Source organism: Tympanuchus pallidicinctus, unplaced genomic scaffold (genome assembly GCF_026119805.1).
Source record: "Tympanuchus pallidicinctus isolate F22 unplaced genomic scaffold, pur_lepc_1.0 scaffold2, whole genome shotgun sequence".
NCBI classification, from domain to species: Eukaryota; Metazoa; Chordata; class Aves; order Galliformes; family Phasianidae; genus Tympanuchus; species Tympanuchus pallidicinctus.
Window position 1 is genome coordinate 29,492,686 of NW_026294721.1, and position 19,310 is coordinate 29,511,995.

The window sequence follows — 19,310 nt, forward strand, 5'->3', positions numbered from 1 at the left end:
TGCTACACGCTCAGACTGGAGTGAGCCCAGAGGAGGGTGACAGGGATGAGCAGATGGCCTGGAGTATCTCTCCTATGAAGAACAGGCTCAGAGAGCTGAGGTTGTTCAGCCTGGAGAAGAGAAGGCTCAAGGGAAACGTTCCAGCAGCCTTCTAGTACTAAAGGAGGACTACAGGAAAGATGAAGAGAGAAATTCCATCAGGAATTTAAACTAAAAAAGACTAGATTCAGATTAGATATTAGAAGAAAATCTTCACTCTGAGGGTGGTGAGGCACTGCAGTAGGCTACACAGAGAAGCTGTGGATCCCCCTCCATTGTGACTTAACCCAGCAGGCAGCTAAGCACCACATAGATGATTGCTCTCCACTCTGTGGAAAGGGAGAGAGCATTAAAAAATAACTACAAAAAAAAAGAATATAAACTCATGGGTTGAGATAAGGTCAGTTTAATACGAAGGGGGGTGGGGAAGGCAAAAAACAAACCAAGAATAAAAATCCCAAGTAAAGCACAATGCAATTACTCACCACTGGCTGACCCATGCCCAGACATTCCCTAAGCAGTAGTTTCCCACCCAAATCTTCAGTTTTATTTTTCAGCATGATGCCTTATATCTAGCAGGGGGCAGCTGACCCGGTTCTGTTCCCTTCCATCTTCCTGAGCACCTCCACCCTCCTCAATGGCAGGGCAGTGTGAGAAACCAAAGAGTCCTTACATTGTAAGCACTGCTCAGCAACAACTAAAACATCAGTGCACTATCAGCAAATTTTAAACCTAAATCCAAAACACAGCTACTATACCAGCTACTAAAAAAATAGAAAATTATCTCAGTTAAAATCAGGATCCCCCATCCCTGGAAGCGTTCAAGGCCAGGCAGGATGGAGCTTTGTGCAACCTGGACTAGAGGGAGGTGTTCCTGCCCATAGCAAGGGGGTTGGAACTAAATGGACCCTTCCATTTCAAACTGTTCTGTGATTTACAAGTTATCCTCTTGTCAGGGATCTACCCTCATAGGAACACAGTATACAGTTTGAAGTGTGATATTTAAAGCAAGCAGCACATGAGCTCTGCTTAATCTCCTTCCTCCTCCTTTTCACTCTTCAGTAGACAAGCACAGCAGATCTAGAAAAAAATACCAAGAGCCATAGGCAAGTCTGCCCATGCTTGTGAGGACTGGGGCCACTGATTTGAGACAGGAAAATGAATACCCATCTCATTTTTGGTGACTGTCATCTGCCCTGAATCTCTTCCTAGGAATATCTTTCTCTCTGAAAAAATATGAAATGCTTTTTTTTTTTTTTTTTTTTTTATTTTTAACAGCATCTTTTTCGTCCCTCAACGCCTTTCCTCTCAACAGCAAGCATCATAGAAGGCTTGGCAGAGTAGATTCAAGAAACAGCGGTAGTTAAAGAAAACCAGAAAAGTGCAATTTTAACAGCCTACAGATGACATCCTTCAGTTGCTGATGAGCCTGCTTCAACCTCACAGGTTTAGTCTGTAAGAACTAAACTTTACTAAGAAAAAAACCCAGCACTTGAATGCCAACAGCTGGTTAGATGAGAACCTCTACAACCAAAATAATATCTCCAAAATTCAAAACATCTCTAACTCGTACACATAGCACTACATTTTATGGTTGCAGATAACATTGTACAACCAGAAAACAGTAAGAAACACCCAAATTTGTAAAAGACTTTGCTCAGAGCTCTTCCTATTTCCTCTCCAATTTAAGGCATCACTTCTTTGTCCCCCAGTGTAGCAGTGGACATCACACTGCTGCATACCTGCTTCTACACCTCCTTAGTACATGAAGGATAAGTACCTGGCTCTCAAAAGCAGGATGCTTCCCAGTGAGCAAAGAACCTGCTGACTTCATGCCATGCTGCCCTTGCTGCTGAAGGTGTTTTACAGCTCGGTCCTGCAGTTTGCACTGTTACAAAAGGCGTTGTAAATATAATTTTTTTCACAGAAGGCACACACAGACGACTACTCCTTCTAGATTTAAATGTAAATGTAGAACTTGACCCAAATAACCATCTACTCCAGCTTTAGAGCCAAAATAACCAAGCACTAACCACAGTTTTTACTTAAAACTGCTGTGAGACAGAAAAAAAAAAGTGAGTAGAAAGATTTGAACAATGACAATTGCATGGAGAAAATCCTTGCCTCATATCTCAAATGTTTTTCTGCTATTACTGTAAATAGATGACAGAACATCTGTGATCAGAAAGTCCCCAGATTCCCCGGCTATTTGTTGATTCACCTACACTGGCATGTTACAGCAATCCATAAATACATCACACCTGCCTGCCAATGTAATAAGTCTGACATTGTTCATTTACAAATGCACAATTAGATGGCATTTAAGTAATAATCTAGTCTGAAACTCACGTCTCTGATAACCTTAAAAGGGAATTATAACAAGGAGGGGAATCAACTTTTTACTCAGGTAGACAGTGACAGGATAAGGGGGAATGGTTTTAAGCTCAAGGAAGGAAGGTTTAGATGGGATGTCAGGTGGAAGTTCTTCACAGAGAGCAGTGATGTACTGGAGTGGGCTGCCCAGAGACCTTCTGGATGCTCCGTCCGTGGAGCTTTTCAAAAGCAGGGCGGATGGGACCCTGGGCAGCCTGCTCTAGTACCAGAACTGGAGGTTGGTGACCCTGCCTGTGGCAGGGGTGTGGAACTTGATTGTCCTTGGGGTCCCTCCCAACACAAGACATTCTGTGAGTCTATGATTATTTCATACTTCTTGACTGAATCCCATTTTATACACAGAGAATGTGCCAGCTACACTGCAGCAGTAGACAAGATCAGTGCAATAAAGAAAAATTAATAAACAGCAGCTAAGTAATTTTGCTAATTAAGGATATAGCTGGAACTAGCCCTGAAACAGTCTTTTGAGATTACAGATTCCAGAGAATTCTTGACTCACCCACATGGTTTTTAAACAGCTGTTTTCCAGCTTAGACAGGAAATAGATATCTGAAAATCAGTTTTATATGTCTGAATATTTTGTATGGAATGAGCCTGGCATGAAGACTATAAAGTAAGTTCAAAAGGTAGATGTAAGAAAGATATCATTGTGGGGAAATCAAAATACCAATAAGGTCAACCGTCTCATAAAATCTCTAGGAGAGCAGGGATGGCCCATTAATCTTACACAAGTGAGTCTTACTGTACAATTTTACCTGCCTTATTGAAAATGCACTGCAAATAAATGATACCAATATTCATTTGTTGGATATTTTTCCATATTTGTCAAGAGCTTTGCTCATCAGTGCATTTTACCTTGAAACAAGTTATCTGTACCGTGTGTTTGTCTTGATCCTTGCTCACATTTACTCAGTTAAGAAAACTGAGGTATGCTTTAAATCATAAAAAGCACTGACAGAGTAAGTGTATATTTTTTAAATCTGCATTTATTATTACATTAGGGTAGAATTTTAACTACAAAATAAAAGGCCAATCACTTATCTCATTCGGTCCTTTACACCTTCACTGCTATCAAGTTTCTCAAATATATATAAAATACAACATACAATATGGGTTTGCTTTTTCAACAAAATAAAGCAATCTGCAATGCAGAAGATACTACCTATGTCTTTATAACATAGACTTCAGCAAATCAACAAGACAAAGTGCTGTGTTAAAAGATATTACCAACTATATTAAAGATAGAAAATCAAGAGAAATCTCATACGGTTAAACAGATTTTTATTCTCCTCCTCCTTTTAAATCAGCTGTTTTAACAAATTAAGCAGGAGAAATGCAATTTTCTAAATTAAAAATTATAATTAATAAGTACAAAGACATTGAATACCAAAACTAAACCAAGATTGATCAAGCAGCTACTACTGGCTAAAGAGTAACACATTTCATCTTCCTGTTCTGGAACTATCCTGCAAGAAACACATATTAGACTTTTGCAGAACCCTATTTGCTCATTTTCACTATTTGGTTACAAAATCTAACACTGAGATTTCAAACGTGTAAAAATTCCGGAAGTCGTCAGGTACATTTAATACCAAACTGCTACATTACAGGAAACACAGAAGTCACCAAGAAGGAAAAACACATTTGAATGATACAGGAAGTTGCCTATACTCTACATTTAATCAGTGAAAAACAAGCACCTTAAGAATTATTGCGACAAATAAAATACTATTTAAGATGAAGGAGAAAAAAAAAAGTACATGTTGCACCCTGCAAACATCACTGAGTATGCAAATTTAGAACAATAATTATAAAAACAGGTCACTCAAAGCTCTTTGGTTAAAGCAATTAACTGACAAACTTTCAGTTTCTGTACAAGTCAAATGAAAATTAATTTTGTCTCCCTTGAAACTTTCATAAAGGTAAGTGATGCTTGAAGATATAATATGAAGTCAAATCAATGTACATCTTACAATGTAAACAAACTAGCCTCTGAAAAGAACTTCACACACACAAAACAACAATAACAAAGAAAAGAAGCCAGGAGGAACAGCACGAAAATAACACAATCAAACAGCAACAGTTCCTACCTGTTCGTAGTGGTAAGTCTGAAGTGATGTAGCCTGTATTATTAAATATTGTATTCATTCCCATGAGCTGGTCCATTGCAAACATCTATATTGAAAGAGAGTACATTCTTCATTACTACACATACAAACCGTTTCCTAAAGCAACTTTTAGGAACAAATTTCAAAGTTATGTACAGTCATTCAGATCCCAATAGGTAAACACTTTATGTCTGGTTTATTTTTGCTGTCAACAGGAATGCCAGCAAAGTCGATAGTAGTGAAAGTTTCACCAGTGTGACATGACTGCACTGAGCTCAGCACAGTTTCTAAGCTTGCATTTTGCCTACAGACTAGCGGTCGTCAGTTGTTTGTTCAAAAGAGATGAGATGCCAAATTCTGAAAATCTGACCCTACATGACTTGCTCGAAGAGCCACTTAAGTTTTAATTTCAAATTCTGCAATTAAACCCCACCAGACCACATTCCTTATTCAAATAAATCTACAAATTCTAAAGCAAGAAAACAGAATGCCTAGGCTAAATTACAGTTTGTGTTTTGAATATTGACATGTCTTAACCCACTGTAATTGCTGTCGAGTAAAATCTTCTAAAGTGGAAGAAGCATAAAAGAGAAAATCCTCTCTTCTTGGAAATGAAGGTGAGTAGAAAGGGTCTGTTCACTCCAACCTTCCACTCAAATTATTCTTACAATTAAAATGAATCATGAAATGATCTAATGAGATGTGGAATTGCTGTGGAAAAGCCAAGATCTGTGCGAGTTAAAGAACATTCTAGTCATCAATATCAATGCAAATTTCACCAGAAATGACACAAATTAACTTATCAGTGTGTCAGGGGCCTTATTTTCAGATCAAGTCTAATGCCTATCACAGGAGGAAGTTCAGAGCAAACGTCACAGGCAGACAGGTCACAAAAATGAGATGTTTCTTTAAAGAAGCCTGTTCCTCCTGTAGACTTCAGCCATTCCACCAATGGTAAGGTACTTTACTGGTCATGGAAAGGCTGGCTTAAAAAATAAAAGTAGCTGGAATGCTTTTATATTTCTATGCTCTTAAACCTAAGAAATGACAAGACAGTATAAGAGGAAGACAGAAAGACCCAGAATAGAAAAGAGGGATATTGAAAATACACAAGCCCACTTACTTGGGGATCTGACACTCCCATAATATATGGATCCTCTCCTGCCATTTTAAGTCCTGAAACACAGAAAGAATAAGAACTCTAACTTTTCTTTTCAATATAGATGAATACTCAAAGTCAGATGAGCTAAAAAGCCCATCACTGACCCATCTTAATTTACTTATAGTATTAGTGATTTATAAAATGCTCCTGAAGTTCCCCAGTATTTGCACAGAACAGGCTAAGGACAGGACCAGCTACACCTAGGATCTTCCATTGCTTGCTCCCAAGCAACACAAGACTGCAGTCAAAGTCCTGAAGTCAAAATTTATTGCAAAATCATTAAAATTAGGAATTAATTTGTATCTCTCTTTAGCCTGACTATTCTGCTTGAGTAAGCAAAATCATTAGCATAGCATAGCAAAGGAACCACTGCATTTTTATACAACAAAAAGTCTTAAAATCACTAATGAATGAATCCTAACTTCTTGTGAAGTACTACTAACTGAAAGATTAGGATCTCCAAGAAAGAACACTCAATGTTTTTTCTTTAAATACAAAAATGAGTCAAATATTGACTCCTTTGAAGCACCTTTCTTTCCTGAGGTCCACAAATGTTTGGCATCCAGACACACATAGTGCTGACAGTGACAATTATGGCTATACAAAAAAAAAAATAGCCCTCTGAAGAGGTCTTGATGTCAGCGCTGGTCACTGGAAAATTTTCGCCTGCCTTATCTTTCCAGGACATGTAATGGTAAGCCAGTAGTGAAACTTGGAGATTTTCTTAAGAACTTTCTAAGTCTGCTTTAAAATATAGCTATTATTTCTTCTCATGTAAACATTATTAAAAGAACTACGATTCCATTGTAAAAAAAAAAAAAAAAAAAAAAAAAGGCTCTCCAAGGAGACACCTGAAAATAACAATAGTTACAATTTCAAGAAACTCATGTCTGCACACACACAGACATTCTGAATATGGGTAATAACTAATAACAGTTACAAACATGTTGCTGGCACTCATATTCCACCAGAGCGAACATGAATCATGTTTCAAAGCAAACCAGTAAACAGGTAAAGAAAAACTGAGTCACTACATGCACTCTGCCAAAATTAGGCAAACGTCCAATAGATAACTGGAATATTTGGATGTTTCACTTTGACGGAGACTCGGACCATTAATGAGCTGCAGTGACAGCACACAGCCACCCGTAATACACCAGGAGAAAACTGATGAAAATTTTAAATGGGAAAGAGGAGACATTCAATACAGTCATGTCTTCCAGCAAAGAAGAGGTCCATATGGACAAAATGATTTTTTAACCTAGAAAATAAAAGCACTTGCTTGTTTATAGTCCAATTTTAGGAAGAAATATTTACCAAGTAATATTCATTTGCTGTATTTGAGCAAATACCAAAGAATCGGTCATAAGATTTCAGCCAAAAAATGAGTAGTAGCTGAAACAACCACAGATACTCATACTGTACCTCATTACCCATCACTTGAGCAACCTAGACACCAGCCAGTCACGTTTCATAACAAGCACTTTCTGTAAGGACTATTTTCACTAATAATTGTTAATACAAGGCATTTGTAACAAAACCTTCTGCATACTATGAACTTTAGATTCTGAAAGATGTTTTTCTTTGATGTTATATTTGCATAAACAGATCACAACTCTCATCACTCATTGACAAGTTACTGAAATCACTGAAAAGACTGTACTCCAGTTTTTGGCAAACACTTCCCAACTGAAGGTATGGATGTTACAGTAAACAATTTGAGAACCTCAATAGCCAACATGTTTTAGGAAGTGTCATCTACACCCACAGCTGCACACTGACCATGTAACCGTAACTACAATGGCCAGATTTCTTCTGAACAAGCAGAATAAAAACTTTTCCCTAAGTCTTGTTTTGTCATCTCTCGTGTTTAATTTCTTCCTATTTCCTGAGTCATATAAGCGAAGTTATGTTTAGAAATACCTAAAATTCCCAGATAAGACTAACAAAGATTCTGAGGAACTAAGATCAATAGCAACTGTCCAGTTTGCTAATTGCATACTTCTCAAACTTTTCACACAGAACATCTCACAACTTTATCTGCAAGCCCAACAGGATAAACTTAACGCAATTTTCCACCACCTTTGCCCTACTCTGTTTTCTCTGACTGCATCACTCTCACTCCAGCAGAATTCTGTGGGAAAACCTGTGATTTGTAGTTGAAAAATACTGTAGAGGCAGTACTACTGAAAACTTTTAATTTAACGACCTGTGAGACCAAAGTTATCTCAGAAATAAATATCTGTTAGCATCAGTCCTTCAAATTCACCTTATCAGAACTGCTATTTCTGGTTTGGGTTTTTTTTTTTGGCAGATCCAAGGAGTAACAACATCCCCAGAGCAAAGATGAATGTTCCATTCAGAAGCAAGGTTGCTACCTGCATACTGCACTGCAGGTCTGTATTAAAGCATTTGTAATCAGACACTAAGAACAACCACTCAAGCACCAACAGCACAGGTACTTCTTACTTAAGCTGCAGTTCTTGGGGGAAAGGTTAAAGACATTCTCTCTGGAGTGAATGCTAAGCTGGTTTATTATAAATACAGAATGACTTAGATGTGCAAATATTCAGCTTTGTGTATATGAATTGACACTTGAGTGCCTTTTCAGGGCATAGACAAAAATTAACCCAGCAATTTAAAATGAGCCCTCTAAATGCCTGAGAACACTTTCTGTTTTACTGCGTGCTTTGTCTCTTTCAAAGACAAACAAAGGACAAAACTGTTCCCATACCTCCAGAACAGCATTTCTGCTTGGCATTTTTTTAACTATCAAATCTCTAAGCTTCCTCTTGTTCTAAGAAGACTGTGGCAAATGCAGGAAATGTCAGTAACATGACAGAAAAAACCCACGAACATGTGCACAAAATCAGACTATCATTAAAGACAGAGCCTAACACTTAATTGTTTCTCTTTTAATTGCCCTCTCCCCATATTGCATGAATTTCTATGCACCTTCCCAACATGCATAAAAGATGAGCACCTACCACGAGTAGCTTTGTTCACTCTCACCTTGTGAAGAGAGGTACCTGAGCCATACTGCAGCTCAGAGATGGTTCTTATTCAAGCTGTATCTGCTGCTATATGCATCTTAGAAATGCCAGGTCAGAAATACAACTCTCATTTGAAGACAACTGGGATTAAAGCTGTTTCATGGAAGTTTGTTCTACCATATATGTCTGGTTCCCATATACATTTCCAGATGTGTGCAGACCACAATGAACCAGGACACTATCTACCATGGAGATCCTCTGAAATCTTTCAGACGAGGGCACCCAGGAACTAAATGTTTCAACTCACAGTAGTTTTCAGTGTGAATATTCAGGGAAGGCTGAAGGAACATCATTTTGCTCGTAGCACAATGGGGAAACCCTAAAAAGCTCCATTTGTTCAAAACCAAACCGCTGCACCTACTGAGGGAATTTAACTGTGCACACAGGTACTCTACCTCTCTCCTCCATAATGAGTCAGTTACTCTCATGCAAAAAGTTTTTAAAAATGATTTAAAAAAACAAAACAGGCAGACATATGGATTCATACACATATATGGAAACTGACTGGATTGCACCAATCAACAGATCATAATGGCAGATAGTTTGCCTCTCTCCTCCTCTTTAATACCTGAATAATACCTGGTACAAGCAGCTACTGACAGAAGAAAACACAGAATTCATTTACTGTATTCTGGATGTTTATATAAAAGCTCCATATGGATCAGACATTTAAATTGGAAAAATCATAATTCATTTAGGAACATCATTATTCAGGAACACAATTGCACAGACAAGCATAACCTAATGCAACTACTAGAAATCAAACTTTAATATCTGATCTAGACACTAATACCCAGTTATTTAAGAATATTTCTCACTCAGCAGATGCATGCCATTAAAAAATAAAAAAAAATAAAAAATAAAATCAAGACTTCAGACTCCATCCTAGCTTTGTTCTCCTAACACTGGCTTGGGTAAAAGCCCGAATAGTGCATACACAATCAGATTAGGATGGCTTCTTATTCCTGCAAACAGGAAATAAAATATTTTGAATACTCCCTAAATCAGAGGTCTGCTCCAAAAGTAATGCTCCCTGTATCACTACCTTGCCCTGTGATGTCAGGGGCGGGTGTTGGTAGTATGGCAGTAGATGTTGAACCCTCCCACCAATATTCCATTTAATTATCATGAAATGGATGGCAACAGAGGGGCAGTTTGACAAGACGGCAGTGGGTATGAAGCAAAGCAAAGGAAAGGAAATGAATTCCAATGAGCAGAATAAAACTGCACCCAGTGACACTAAATAATGCTTGTTGAACGTATATGGAGATCAAACAGTGCATGTGAGTACAGTGGGGTGGTAGGTGGAGTGTTTCAGCACTGGTGACAGTGGGCCATCTGGGCTGGCACGGATTTTATGAGCACAGCATGCAGACTTTTGTTCATTGCTGCAAAAATGAATAGCTAATGGTAATAACTATGATGAAAAATAGTGGTTTGTAGCTGAAAATTTGCTGTATCAACTAATGTTATTGTTTGTATCTGCTGTAGTTTCCACGGAAATAAACAGGAGGCATTACTTTCAGAGCAACCTATGCAGTTGCAACGTCCCCCTCAGCCCCAAAATAAATGTAAGCTTTAATCCCCTAATTCTGAATAGTGAAGTTTTGAAGTGCACTGGTAAACTTACAGATGAAGATAACTCTTTAGAACCAGCTGAAAAACACCGTATGTGCTTCCTTTCCCAGACCTTCAAAGAGACACGGTAAGCACGTCTCTACTTTTCATCTGCGAATATGTTGGGGATACACTGCTCTGTTTTCTTTTTTTGTTTTATCAGTTTGCAGTGACAAAGGATAGAGAGGTTCACCAACTTCTCTATCCCACAAAGACTTTCCTCATCATAAATGAGTGATGCACAATGGAGACTCAATGGCCACTCATCTCTTACATTTCTTCAACCTCTTAAACTACTGTGACACAACATCCATTATATCCTCAGAAAATGAACACAAAGGACGTGCATTAGGGTGTCTGCCTGCTGCTGTGTTTTAAAATATAAAGCATCAACTCATCTTCCTAAAACACGTCCACTATTTTTATCTAGTTCACTGTAAAGACTGAGCTCAGGATAGATTAATATTTTATGGAAAAAGGTTTGTCTATAGCACAGATCAGCGTAACGGGATAGAAATTAAGACATTCTGTAAAAGGCAGACTGGAGGTATGTATGCCACTGGGTGATGATCTTTATTACTCAAAGATCATTACAGTCTTGAACTGGAATTAGCCTGACAGTATAAAGAAAGTTTTCATTTTGAAGAACAGCCCTTCTCACCTTTTAGGGTTGGGATTCAAAAAGCAAAGGTAACCTCAAGACGTGAGAAACACAACTATCACACTTCAAGTGACCTGACTGACATACTGAAAGCACACTTCTTCCTGCATTTTCTTCTAGCAGGGTCTTTTTCTCTTTAATTTGGCTTTCATTGTAATTTAACTGTTAAAAATAAGTTTCTTCAATCAGACACAATGAAAATTTGCTGTGGTTATGCTCCTAAGCCTACTTATTTTGCTTATTAAAAACTGGATTAAGGATGAAAGAGAGACAAAGACTCTTTTTTGTTTTGTATGTGTTTTGTATATAACTCTCATTCCATATGCCCCCCCTCACCCCCCCCATTTGGGCTATGCAACACAGTAGACTCTCTGATGAGAGAATTCTACACAAGAAGCATCAAGTTCTTGGAAATTCTCCAGCAGTCTTGATACACTGAGTTAGAAACAGTAACTGCTATGCTGTTCAGCCTCTGCAGTGTTTCACCTGGTATTGTTTACTTCTCTATTTACCCCTTTTAAGAGTAACTATCCATCCTTGCTCACTTTCCTAACAATCTGTACACAGAAAACTGTTTTAGACCAGCATTTCCAGAAATGCAGGGAACACAGTGCGCAATACAGATGCTGCAAACTGCCAGGTAGGGTTGGAACCATAACAAGAGTGCAATGAGATGAATTTGGCTAGACAGAGAGCAACTGGCTGCTTGGAAAGAACAAAGACACTGTTCCAAGGCATTCAGACTGAAGCCTTCAGCAGCATCCTAGAGCATCCTAGAGCACACCTCCACTGACATTCAGCCTTCTCCCTTGCTCTGGACATCCCTCCCACCTTCATCCAGTACTTCAATTCCCCTGAAACCCAGCTTTTTTTCCCATAATACAATTTGCACTGCTCAAGGGCAAAAGCCTTTGAGGCAAAATATATTCTTAGAAAAGCACTGGGGGGAAAGGGAAGGAAGTTAGAGAATTGCTCTTATCTATTTCTGCATAGAACAGCAGGTTTAGATCTTCTAAAGCTTCAAGATGCAAGTTATGTCATGAACCTGCAACAGTTAAATACACATTAAATGGACAAGCTTCATTTCTTCTAAGTCCTTCTAACCACTTAAAATTTTTAGAGCTTAATAAAAGATGTTTTTCTTAAGAAAAATGAACCCATTTTTTGTTAAAAGCAATATAATAGGGACTACTGTACAGGCAGGGTTCCAAGCATTTGCTGGCATTTGGAACACATTTTCCAAACCTGCCTAAAGCAGGTCAACACAACTAGGCTCCAGCAGCTGCTGACTACCAGCACCCTGCACTTCCAACACCGCGCGCATATGGAGCTGCTGCAGAAATTGTTTCAGGGGAAGAACAGGAGGGAGCGGGGAAAGGGAGGGAAAAGAACGGAGGCACCTCCCTCGCAAGTATTAGGAAAGCAAAATCTCAGCAAAGAAAAGGTTTCACTAATGGTTATTGCTCTCAATTACACACTTTGTCTCCACTCACTTTAATAAATTACACTGTTTCTGAAGTCACTGGACAACGATTTAGAGTGGACAAAATATTTGTCATTTAGATTAACATTGTCCTGAGGCCCAATTGGGAAAAACAGAATAAATGTGAGACATAAAAAGGTTTTCCCTATAGACATATATAAAGGTTTTTCCAAACGGATGAAAAAAGTGCTACAGAAAGCAATCCCTGGGGTTATTCAAAATAAAAGGTGATTAACAGCTGCAATATTCTGAAACATACAAAGTAAACAGAAACAAAAACATACGAGAACGTCACGTACACTTTTACTCACATCATGATACAGACATCAAACACAAACACAACAGTATGCTTAAAAGCATGAAAGCAATTGCTAGCTTGTGGAAGTTGACAAGAAGCCCCCATCAATTATGGTTGCTGGTTTTTTTAAGGATTTTTTTTTTTTTAATGGATTTTAATTCAATTCATTCATGAAATTTGCTTTTAAAAGTTCTAAAACAGAAGGAATATTAGGCATCTGTAACTTCAGTGCTGTGGAGTTGTTTTGAGTAAACTACTCTCAATATAAATCTCAACGTTCAACTTCTGCAGTACAAGTAGGTAAATCGTGCTCGCTATTTCCTTAAGCTAACATACAGAGTTATTATCTACTAAAAAAGATTTCAGTGTAAGTACTCAGCAGTAAGAAAAGAGTCGTGCAGAGGCTTTTCTTTCTTTAAGCGCCACTTTCCCCTGCAGATTCTCATCCATAGAATTCTGAAGCTGCGGTGACACTATATAATCCAAGATGACACAACTTGTCTGTTTGTTTTTCTAGCACACCAACACAAATTGCCTCCTCTTGTTATTAACAGGGTTTGCTCATTATTTCCTGTTGGATGGGGTGGGGAGTTGTTGCTGTTTTTTTTTAATTAAAAAAATGCTGACATAAAATTTCAAAATATTTTCTAAGATGCACCATTGGACAACAGTATTAAAACTACAAACCACTTGGGAAATGAAAGTGATTGCAAAGATTAAAGATTTCAAAAGAGGGCAATGCTTTGAATCTGAAATTTTTCGTGCAGAATTACCTACAGGAAATGGAGAGTCAGAATTATTAACTCACATAACCATCATGCTAAAAGGAAAAATTATAGCATAAGGAAACTTATTTGGCAGATAATGTAACAGCTACTCATGTAGTCCAAGTAGTCATGTAAGTACCTTTACAACCAAGTTCTTTGCCTGTTTTGATCCTTTACCAAATGCCAAAGCAGCAAGCCAACATAACAACAAACTGTTTTTCCAGGACAACATTAGAAGAAAATCAAAATGTTTTTATTAAACACATTCAAAACAATTTAAACCAAAGTAATAAATGGTATTCAAATGTATCAGAGTGTGCTTGTCGCATACACTTAATGCTAAGTATATGTAAAAATACTGAGGTTTAACACTGCAAAACAACTCCATTAAGTGCACTGTATTTTAGCCACAAGGCGGTAACTTCACTTGAAGTAACCTAAAAATTTGTGTTAAAATGCTGTTACTTTTTGCTGTAGATTAAGAAGAATCACTGAATGTTCTTTAGGAATACCCTCGTTCGTATAAAATTGTTCAAAGTTAAATACTAACTCAAAGAGCACACACATACCCACTTCAGAAGCCTTAAGTGAAATGAATCATCAGTACTAAAGAGTAAACCTTTTCCTTTTTGAGGAGAGAAAGAACAGCGCTGCTGAGAAGCTAAACAACAAGGAAACCCAGAGGTCCAATTCACATAAGGTTTGCCATATCAGCAGCTGCTTGCACACAGGTTCCGAAGTCCTACTGAAGGACAGCCTTCATTTAAAGAACACAGCTGCAAAGAAGGGCTCAGCAGCAAGGGCAGTTACCACTGCAAGCACAGCAGCAAGCCAATGAATCCTCGGTATCCCTTGGCTCATCAACAGCCTCTGAAAATACACCTTGGCAGAAATGGTTGGTTAAAGAAGTGACACAGGCAGCTGAACCACAGAGGTCGAACCGAGAACAGCATCAGTGCGGTTATGCCAAGAGCTCTAACGCTGAGGCATCCCAATCTTCCTCGGCCCAGGGCTTAAAGCTACAGCTGCAGAGTGGTTACTATGACTTCTATTTTCCCCTTCATGTTTTGCAGAGAAATAATAAAACTCCCTCAGCATTAATTTCTCTAGTAGACTCTAACGTAACAAAGAACATTTAGACTAAACTAATGCAACTTAAAACAAAAACCACTCGCTTTGATGACTTCATGTGTGTTACAGTTCGTCCATAAGTATGCAAGCACAAAAGTACAATTTTCAAAACAAAACAACACAAAAACGCACAACGCAGACCTACTTTGCTTTTGATCTGTGATACCAGTGCAGTTTGCTCTACGGATTGAATTCTAGCTTAGCTAGTTCTGTTTTAAGTGAAGAGAAAAAGAAATGTGACGCTGCTTTTCAGAACACCGAAGCTGAAAGGGGAAAAAAGAAACGCACGCAGTAGCAACAGCAACTTCCTCCCCACACACGGTCTGCCAGCTCCATCGAAATCCTCAGCAAAGGCTTTCACCTTGAGACCAGAACCATGTGGAACATCTCTTCAAACCTTACTTCTCAATCTGCCAGCAGCACTTCAATAAAATAAACCTTTCACTGAATTCTTCCTATGCTCAAAATGGGATGCAAACATTGAGTCTGGCTGACCTAAGGGCACAATTAATGACAACTGTAATTATGATGCTACTGATGCAGAGCTTCATGAAAGGCTCACAGTTCACTTACTGGACATCAAATTACAAGCTCCATTTCTAAAAACCCTGTGTCAGCTGAAAGTGACCAAGAAAAGAGTTTCTTTTTCATTATTTAACCTGAAATTTTCTCTTTTCCTTATCTGTTATTTTATGTCTGAGAACCAAAGAGAAGCAACCAATACATTAGAAAAAAAATTAAATCAACTTTAAACTTCTGTTTACTTAAGAAAAGAATAACAATTTTCTAAATGCAGACGTGTTTGTTCTAATGAGAGAGCTGGCACACATTTACAGCACTCAAAGTAGGAAGATTTTAGTGAGTGAGTTTTCACATGAACTATGTAAACATAGAATAATTACCCAGAATATCTTAAGGCTTCAGAATTTTCTGACCAACAGCTACACTGTAAGTCCTATTCTAAGTTAGTAAAAATGATAATATTGCTTTTTACCATGTGTTTGCATCTTCAAGACATTCACTACTACTAAGGGAATCTTAAGCTTTTTGGGCAGCACAGGGGATCCTTGATGGTAAGGACTTCTGGGCCTTCCAACTTGGTTCTGGTCCCTCCAGAGCCACATGTGATGAGAAGCATGATAAAATGAATTCCAAACTGAACTTGGCTTTGGACCTTGCACGTATTCATCAAGGAAGGCATAGAAAGGTTTTGGAGAAAGGGAACAATGAAGAAGAGGAAATTTATTTTCATGAAAATTAAATATATATATATATATATATAAATATATAAATAAAACTGACTCAAATTTGTTTACATGTAAGTGCCCAAATATTGGAATTGCATAACACTACCTCAAAAAAAGAAGCATATTTGCACTTACTTAAATTTAGAAAATTAAATGTGAAGTAACATTGACAAAAAATTGCTACTTCTCAATGAATGAAGCAGAAAATATTACAGTGTGCATCTCAATGAAGCACTGCTCTGCCTGTCAGCACCTCACCCTGTACAAAGATGACTTTTTCCACTTTTTCCTCTCCCAGCACATTTACTTTATCAGCAAAACATCACGAAGGCACTGACTGAACTAAATGTCTATGATTATGAAGTTCACTACATTAGAATTTTTAAAAAACACACAATACACACCATTACATGAAATGAAACAAAGCCACTCTCAATTTTAAACCCTCAACTCTGTTCAAAGTATTTTCATTACTCACAAGACAATTTCATTTTGTGTTGACTGTTGTCAATCAACATTTTTTCTTGGAAAAAAAAAATAAAAAAGGATGGGGGAAGGGAGCAGAGGACAGAAAGAAGGCAGTGTTTTCCTCTTCTCCTCAATATTTCTGATTAAATCATTTTAACAGGTCTTTCATGTTTTGCAGTGCTAAGCTTCTTGAAATCTCTGCTGCAATCTCCTGAAAACACTACGGTCAATCCTGACAATAACACTTCAGGGGATCATGCTGGTCAAATTACTGAGCCACAGAAGTCTACAGAACAGAGAACCTCTGGATAGTTACAGGCTGCTTTTTCCCTCTTTCATTTTCTCAATTAAACTGCATATTACAAAACACTGCAGACAGGATGACGTCTCCAAATGACATCTCGGTTAATGCTTTCCTAGAACAGACAGCCAGGAAATAACAAAGCCAGTTTAACCAAAACATTATTGCAACAGCCAATGCTTTGCAGCACACACTCGAGATGTAAATAGGAACAAAGAGCCATATTTTCAACCTGTTCTGTCAGCCCACCACTGGTGGCAATGCACAGCACCTTCAACCTCGTGCAGCAAGCACCGGTTTAGGGAAAGTTCCATTCAGTACTAAGCGTCTCTGTTAGAAGAGTAAATTAGAAGAGGACATCTGAAGAAAGGAACTAAACATGGCAAAGATTACAGGTGCTTTAAGGCAGTTGTTTCGAGTCTGTACTACTTTATAAAGCACTACCCTTTAGCAAAGGCTCAGAGCATTTTTAAGCAGGAAGGCGAAGCGCAGTACCAAAGTCACCGGGATCTCTGCCTCCGAGCCTCATCCGGAAAATGCTCACGGGCACTCCTAATTTACTGATTTGAATGAAATTATCGCCGCGCACCGCATTACGATAACGGCCACGTAACATCGGCTCGAGTCAGAAACGGCGCTCGTTCGGGTGAGAGCGAAGTCAGCCACAAGCGCTTCTCCGCTCCGAGTTACCACGGGAGCCCAGAGCATCAACGGCTCCAAGCGCCCGCTCCGAGGAGCAGCCGAACGCAACGGCTCCCTTCCAAAGCGTCCTTCCACCGCCCTTCCGACACCGCGTGCGACGCGACGCTCCGGCCGCCCCGCCGCCTGCAGGCAGGCAGCGCGCCCAGGCGTGCAGCAGCCGTGGTGGGAGCGTCCCGTCGCAGCACAGCCCCGGGGCAGCGTGTCCCCCGCGGCCGGCGCGGCGCGTCCCGTCCCCCCCCCAACACACAGCCGCGGGGGGCTCCTTCTCGGCTCGACAGTCTTGTCCTCCGCCACGCACCGTGACGAACAGCGCGACGAGCCTCCTGCAGCCACTCCGGGAAACTCGCTGAAGAGCCGCGACGCGTACGTACGCAGCGCGACCTTTCAAACCCGCACCAGAAATATAAACAATAACAACAACAAAAAAGACAGGACGGCGGGGCGGCGGCCGCCCTTCGCACGAACTCGGCACCAGGAAGCGGGGAGTGCCCGCGCCCCGGCCCGCCGCCGGTGTCCGCCTTCTGACCCCCCCCACCCCAGCCGCCCGAGCGGCTCCGGCAGCCGCTCCCGATGCCTCAGGGCCCGGCCCAGGGGTCAAAGCTCCCCGCCCGCGGCACGGCGCGGCCGTCCGGCCCGTCGCAGGAAGTGCGGCCAGCGGAGGCAAACGGGCGCCGCGGGAGGGCCGGGCGGGAAGAGAGCAGCGGTCTCACCTGGCTCAGCGCAGGGCTGGCGGAGCCGCGCCGTCGTCGCCGTCGTCGCCTCCGGGTCCCGGCCGCGCACCCCTCAGCGCCGCGCCATGTCAGCAGCGTGACGCCGCCCGCGCCTCGGCTCCGCGCGGACTTTCCCCAGTTCTTCCCTCCCCCGGCCCCGCTGCCGGCCTGCTGGCGAGGGCAGCCGAGCGGCACCCCGGCCCGCGCGGCCGCCGCCTGCCTTCCCTCCTCCCCTGCCCCCGGCCCGCCGCACTTCCTGACTGGAAATTCCCGCTGACGCTCCGGCGGCGCAACGGCCGCGCGGGAGAGCCGGGGCGGGGCGGGAGGCAGCGTGCGGCCGCTGGGGGGCGGCTCGTGCCGGAGGCTCGCGCAGCCTCGCGCCCTCACAGCCCGCGGCGGGAGCGCCCTCAGCGCTGCGCGGGGCAGGTGCGAGGCGGCGGGCGTCAGAACACTCCTACGGGCCCCAAGAAAGCCCCGAAGGGGGAAATATGCACGGAGGATCGTAAGCCTACTGATGTAGTACACCTTGCCGTTAGCTTCTTTGTGGAAGGAGGTTTACTGATTATCCACCACCTGAAAACAGCACGAGCAGGGAGTATAGGCTACGCAGCATCCTGTGGCTTTGCCCTGCCCCTAGCAGAGCAGATGTCCAGGCCGGTTAACTGCTGTGAAATGGCTACAAGTCTCACCACTAACCTGATTTCTCAGTGCTGAAGGCCAGTGCTGCAGAGCAGTAACAGAGTCTCTCACCGCAACTGAAGAAAGCCAGGCCGAGCCGTGTATAACACATTTATCATGAACATTTCGTGAAATACTGCTGGGCCTTAAACTCATTTGCTGAGAAGCACCTCTGAGCACAGCCAGTTTGGCTCATCTGAGGCATATCAGCCAGAAACTCACTGGCACAAACTTGCGAGGGGCTCGATTTTCTGGTGCCAGAGCCACCTAAGATGGCACCTCACTCATTTAACTCAGAGCTGAAAATCATAAATGATGAGAAAGGTTAAAAACTCAAACCAACAGCATTATGAATGAAATGATTTTTGCTTCTTGTGTTGAAGCAAGAGACTCCTGTCCAGAGCAAAAATGGAGCCAGAAGAAATGATGTCAAATCATAAGCAACCTGTTAATCAGGTAAGGAAAAAAAAAAAAGGGGGAGTTTTTACCAG

At 40.9% G+C, this 19,310-nt stretch overlaps 1 protein-coding gene across 4 annotated transcripts in view; it reads right to left on the reverse strand.

Annotated features, from left to right (window-relative positions):
* The window catches only part of NFKB1 (nuclear factor kappa B subunit 1), a 58,455-nt gene extending 40,131 nt beyond the window's left edge, over positions 1-18,324 (reverse strand). The window contains exons 1-3 of one of the 4 annotated variants that reach the window (XM_052683306.1): positions 18,142-18,324; positions 5,665-5,717; positions 4,524-4,608 (exon numbers count right to left, since the gene is read on the reverse strand). In XM_052683306.1, the coding sequence (XP_052539266.1) occupies positions 4,524-4,608; positions 5,665-5,709 (130 nt within the window). In that variant the 5' untranslated portion in view covers positions 5,710-5,717; positions 18,142-18,324. Of the gene's footprint in view, positions 1-4,523; positions 4,609-5,664; positions 5,718-17,224; positions 17,361-17,729; positions 17,815-18,141 lie in introns of those variants that run through there. The other 3 variants (XM_052683304.1, XM_052683305.1, XM_052683307.1) reach the window with 3 other exon arrangements.
* Positions 18,325-19,310: the final 986 nt, after the last annotated feature.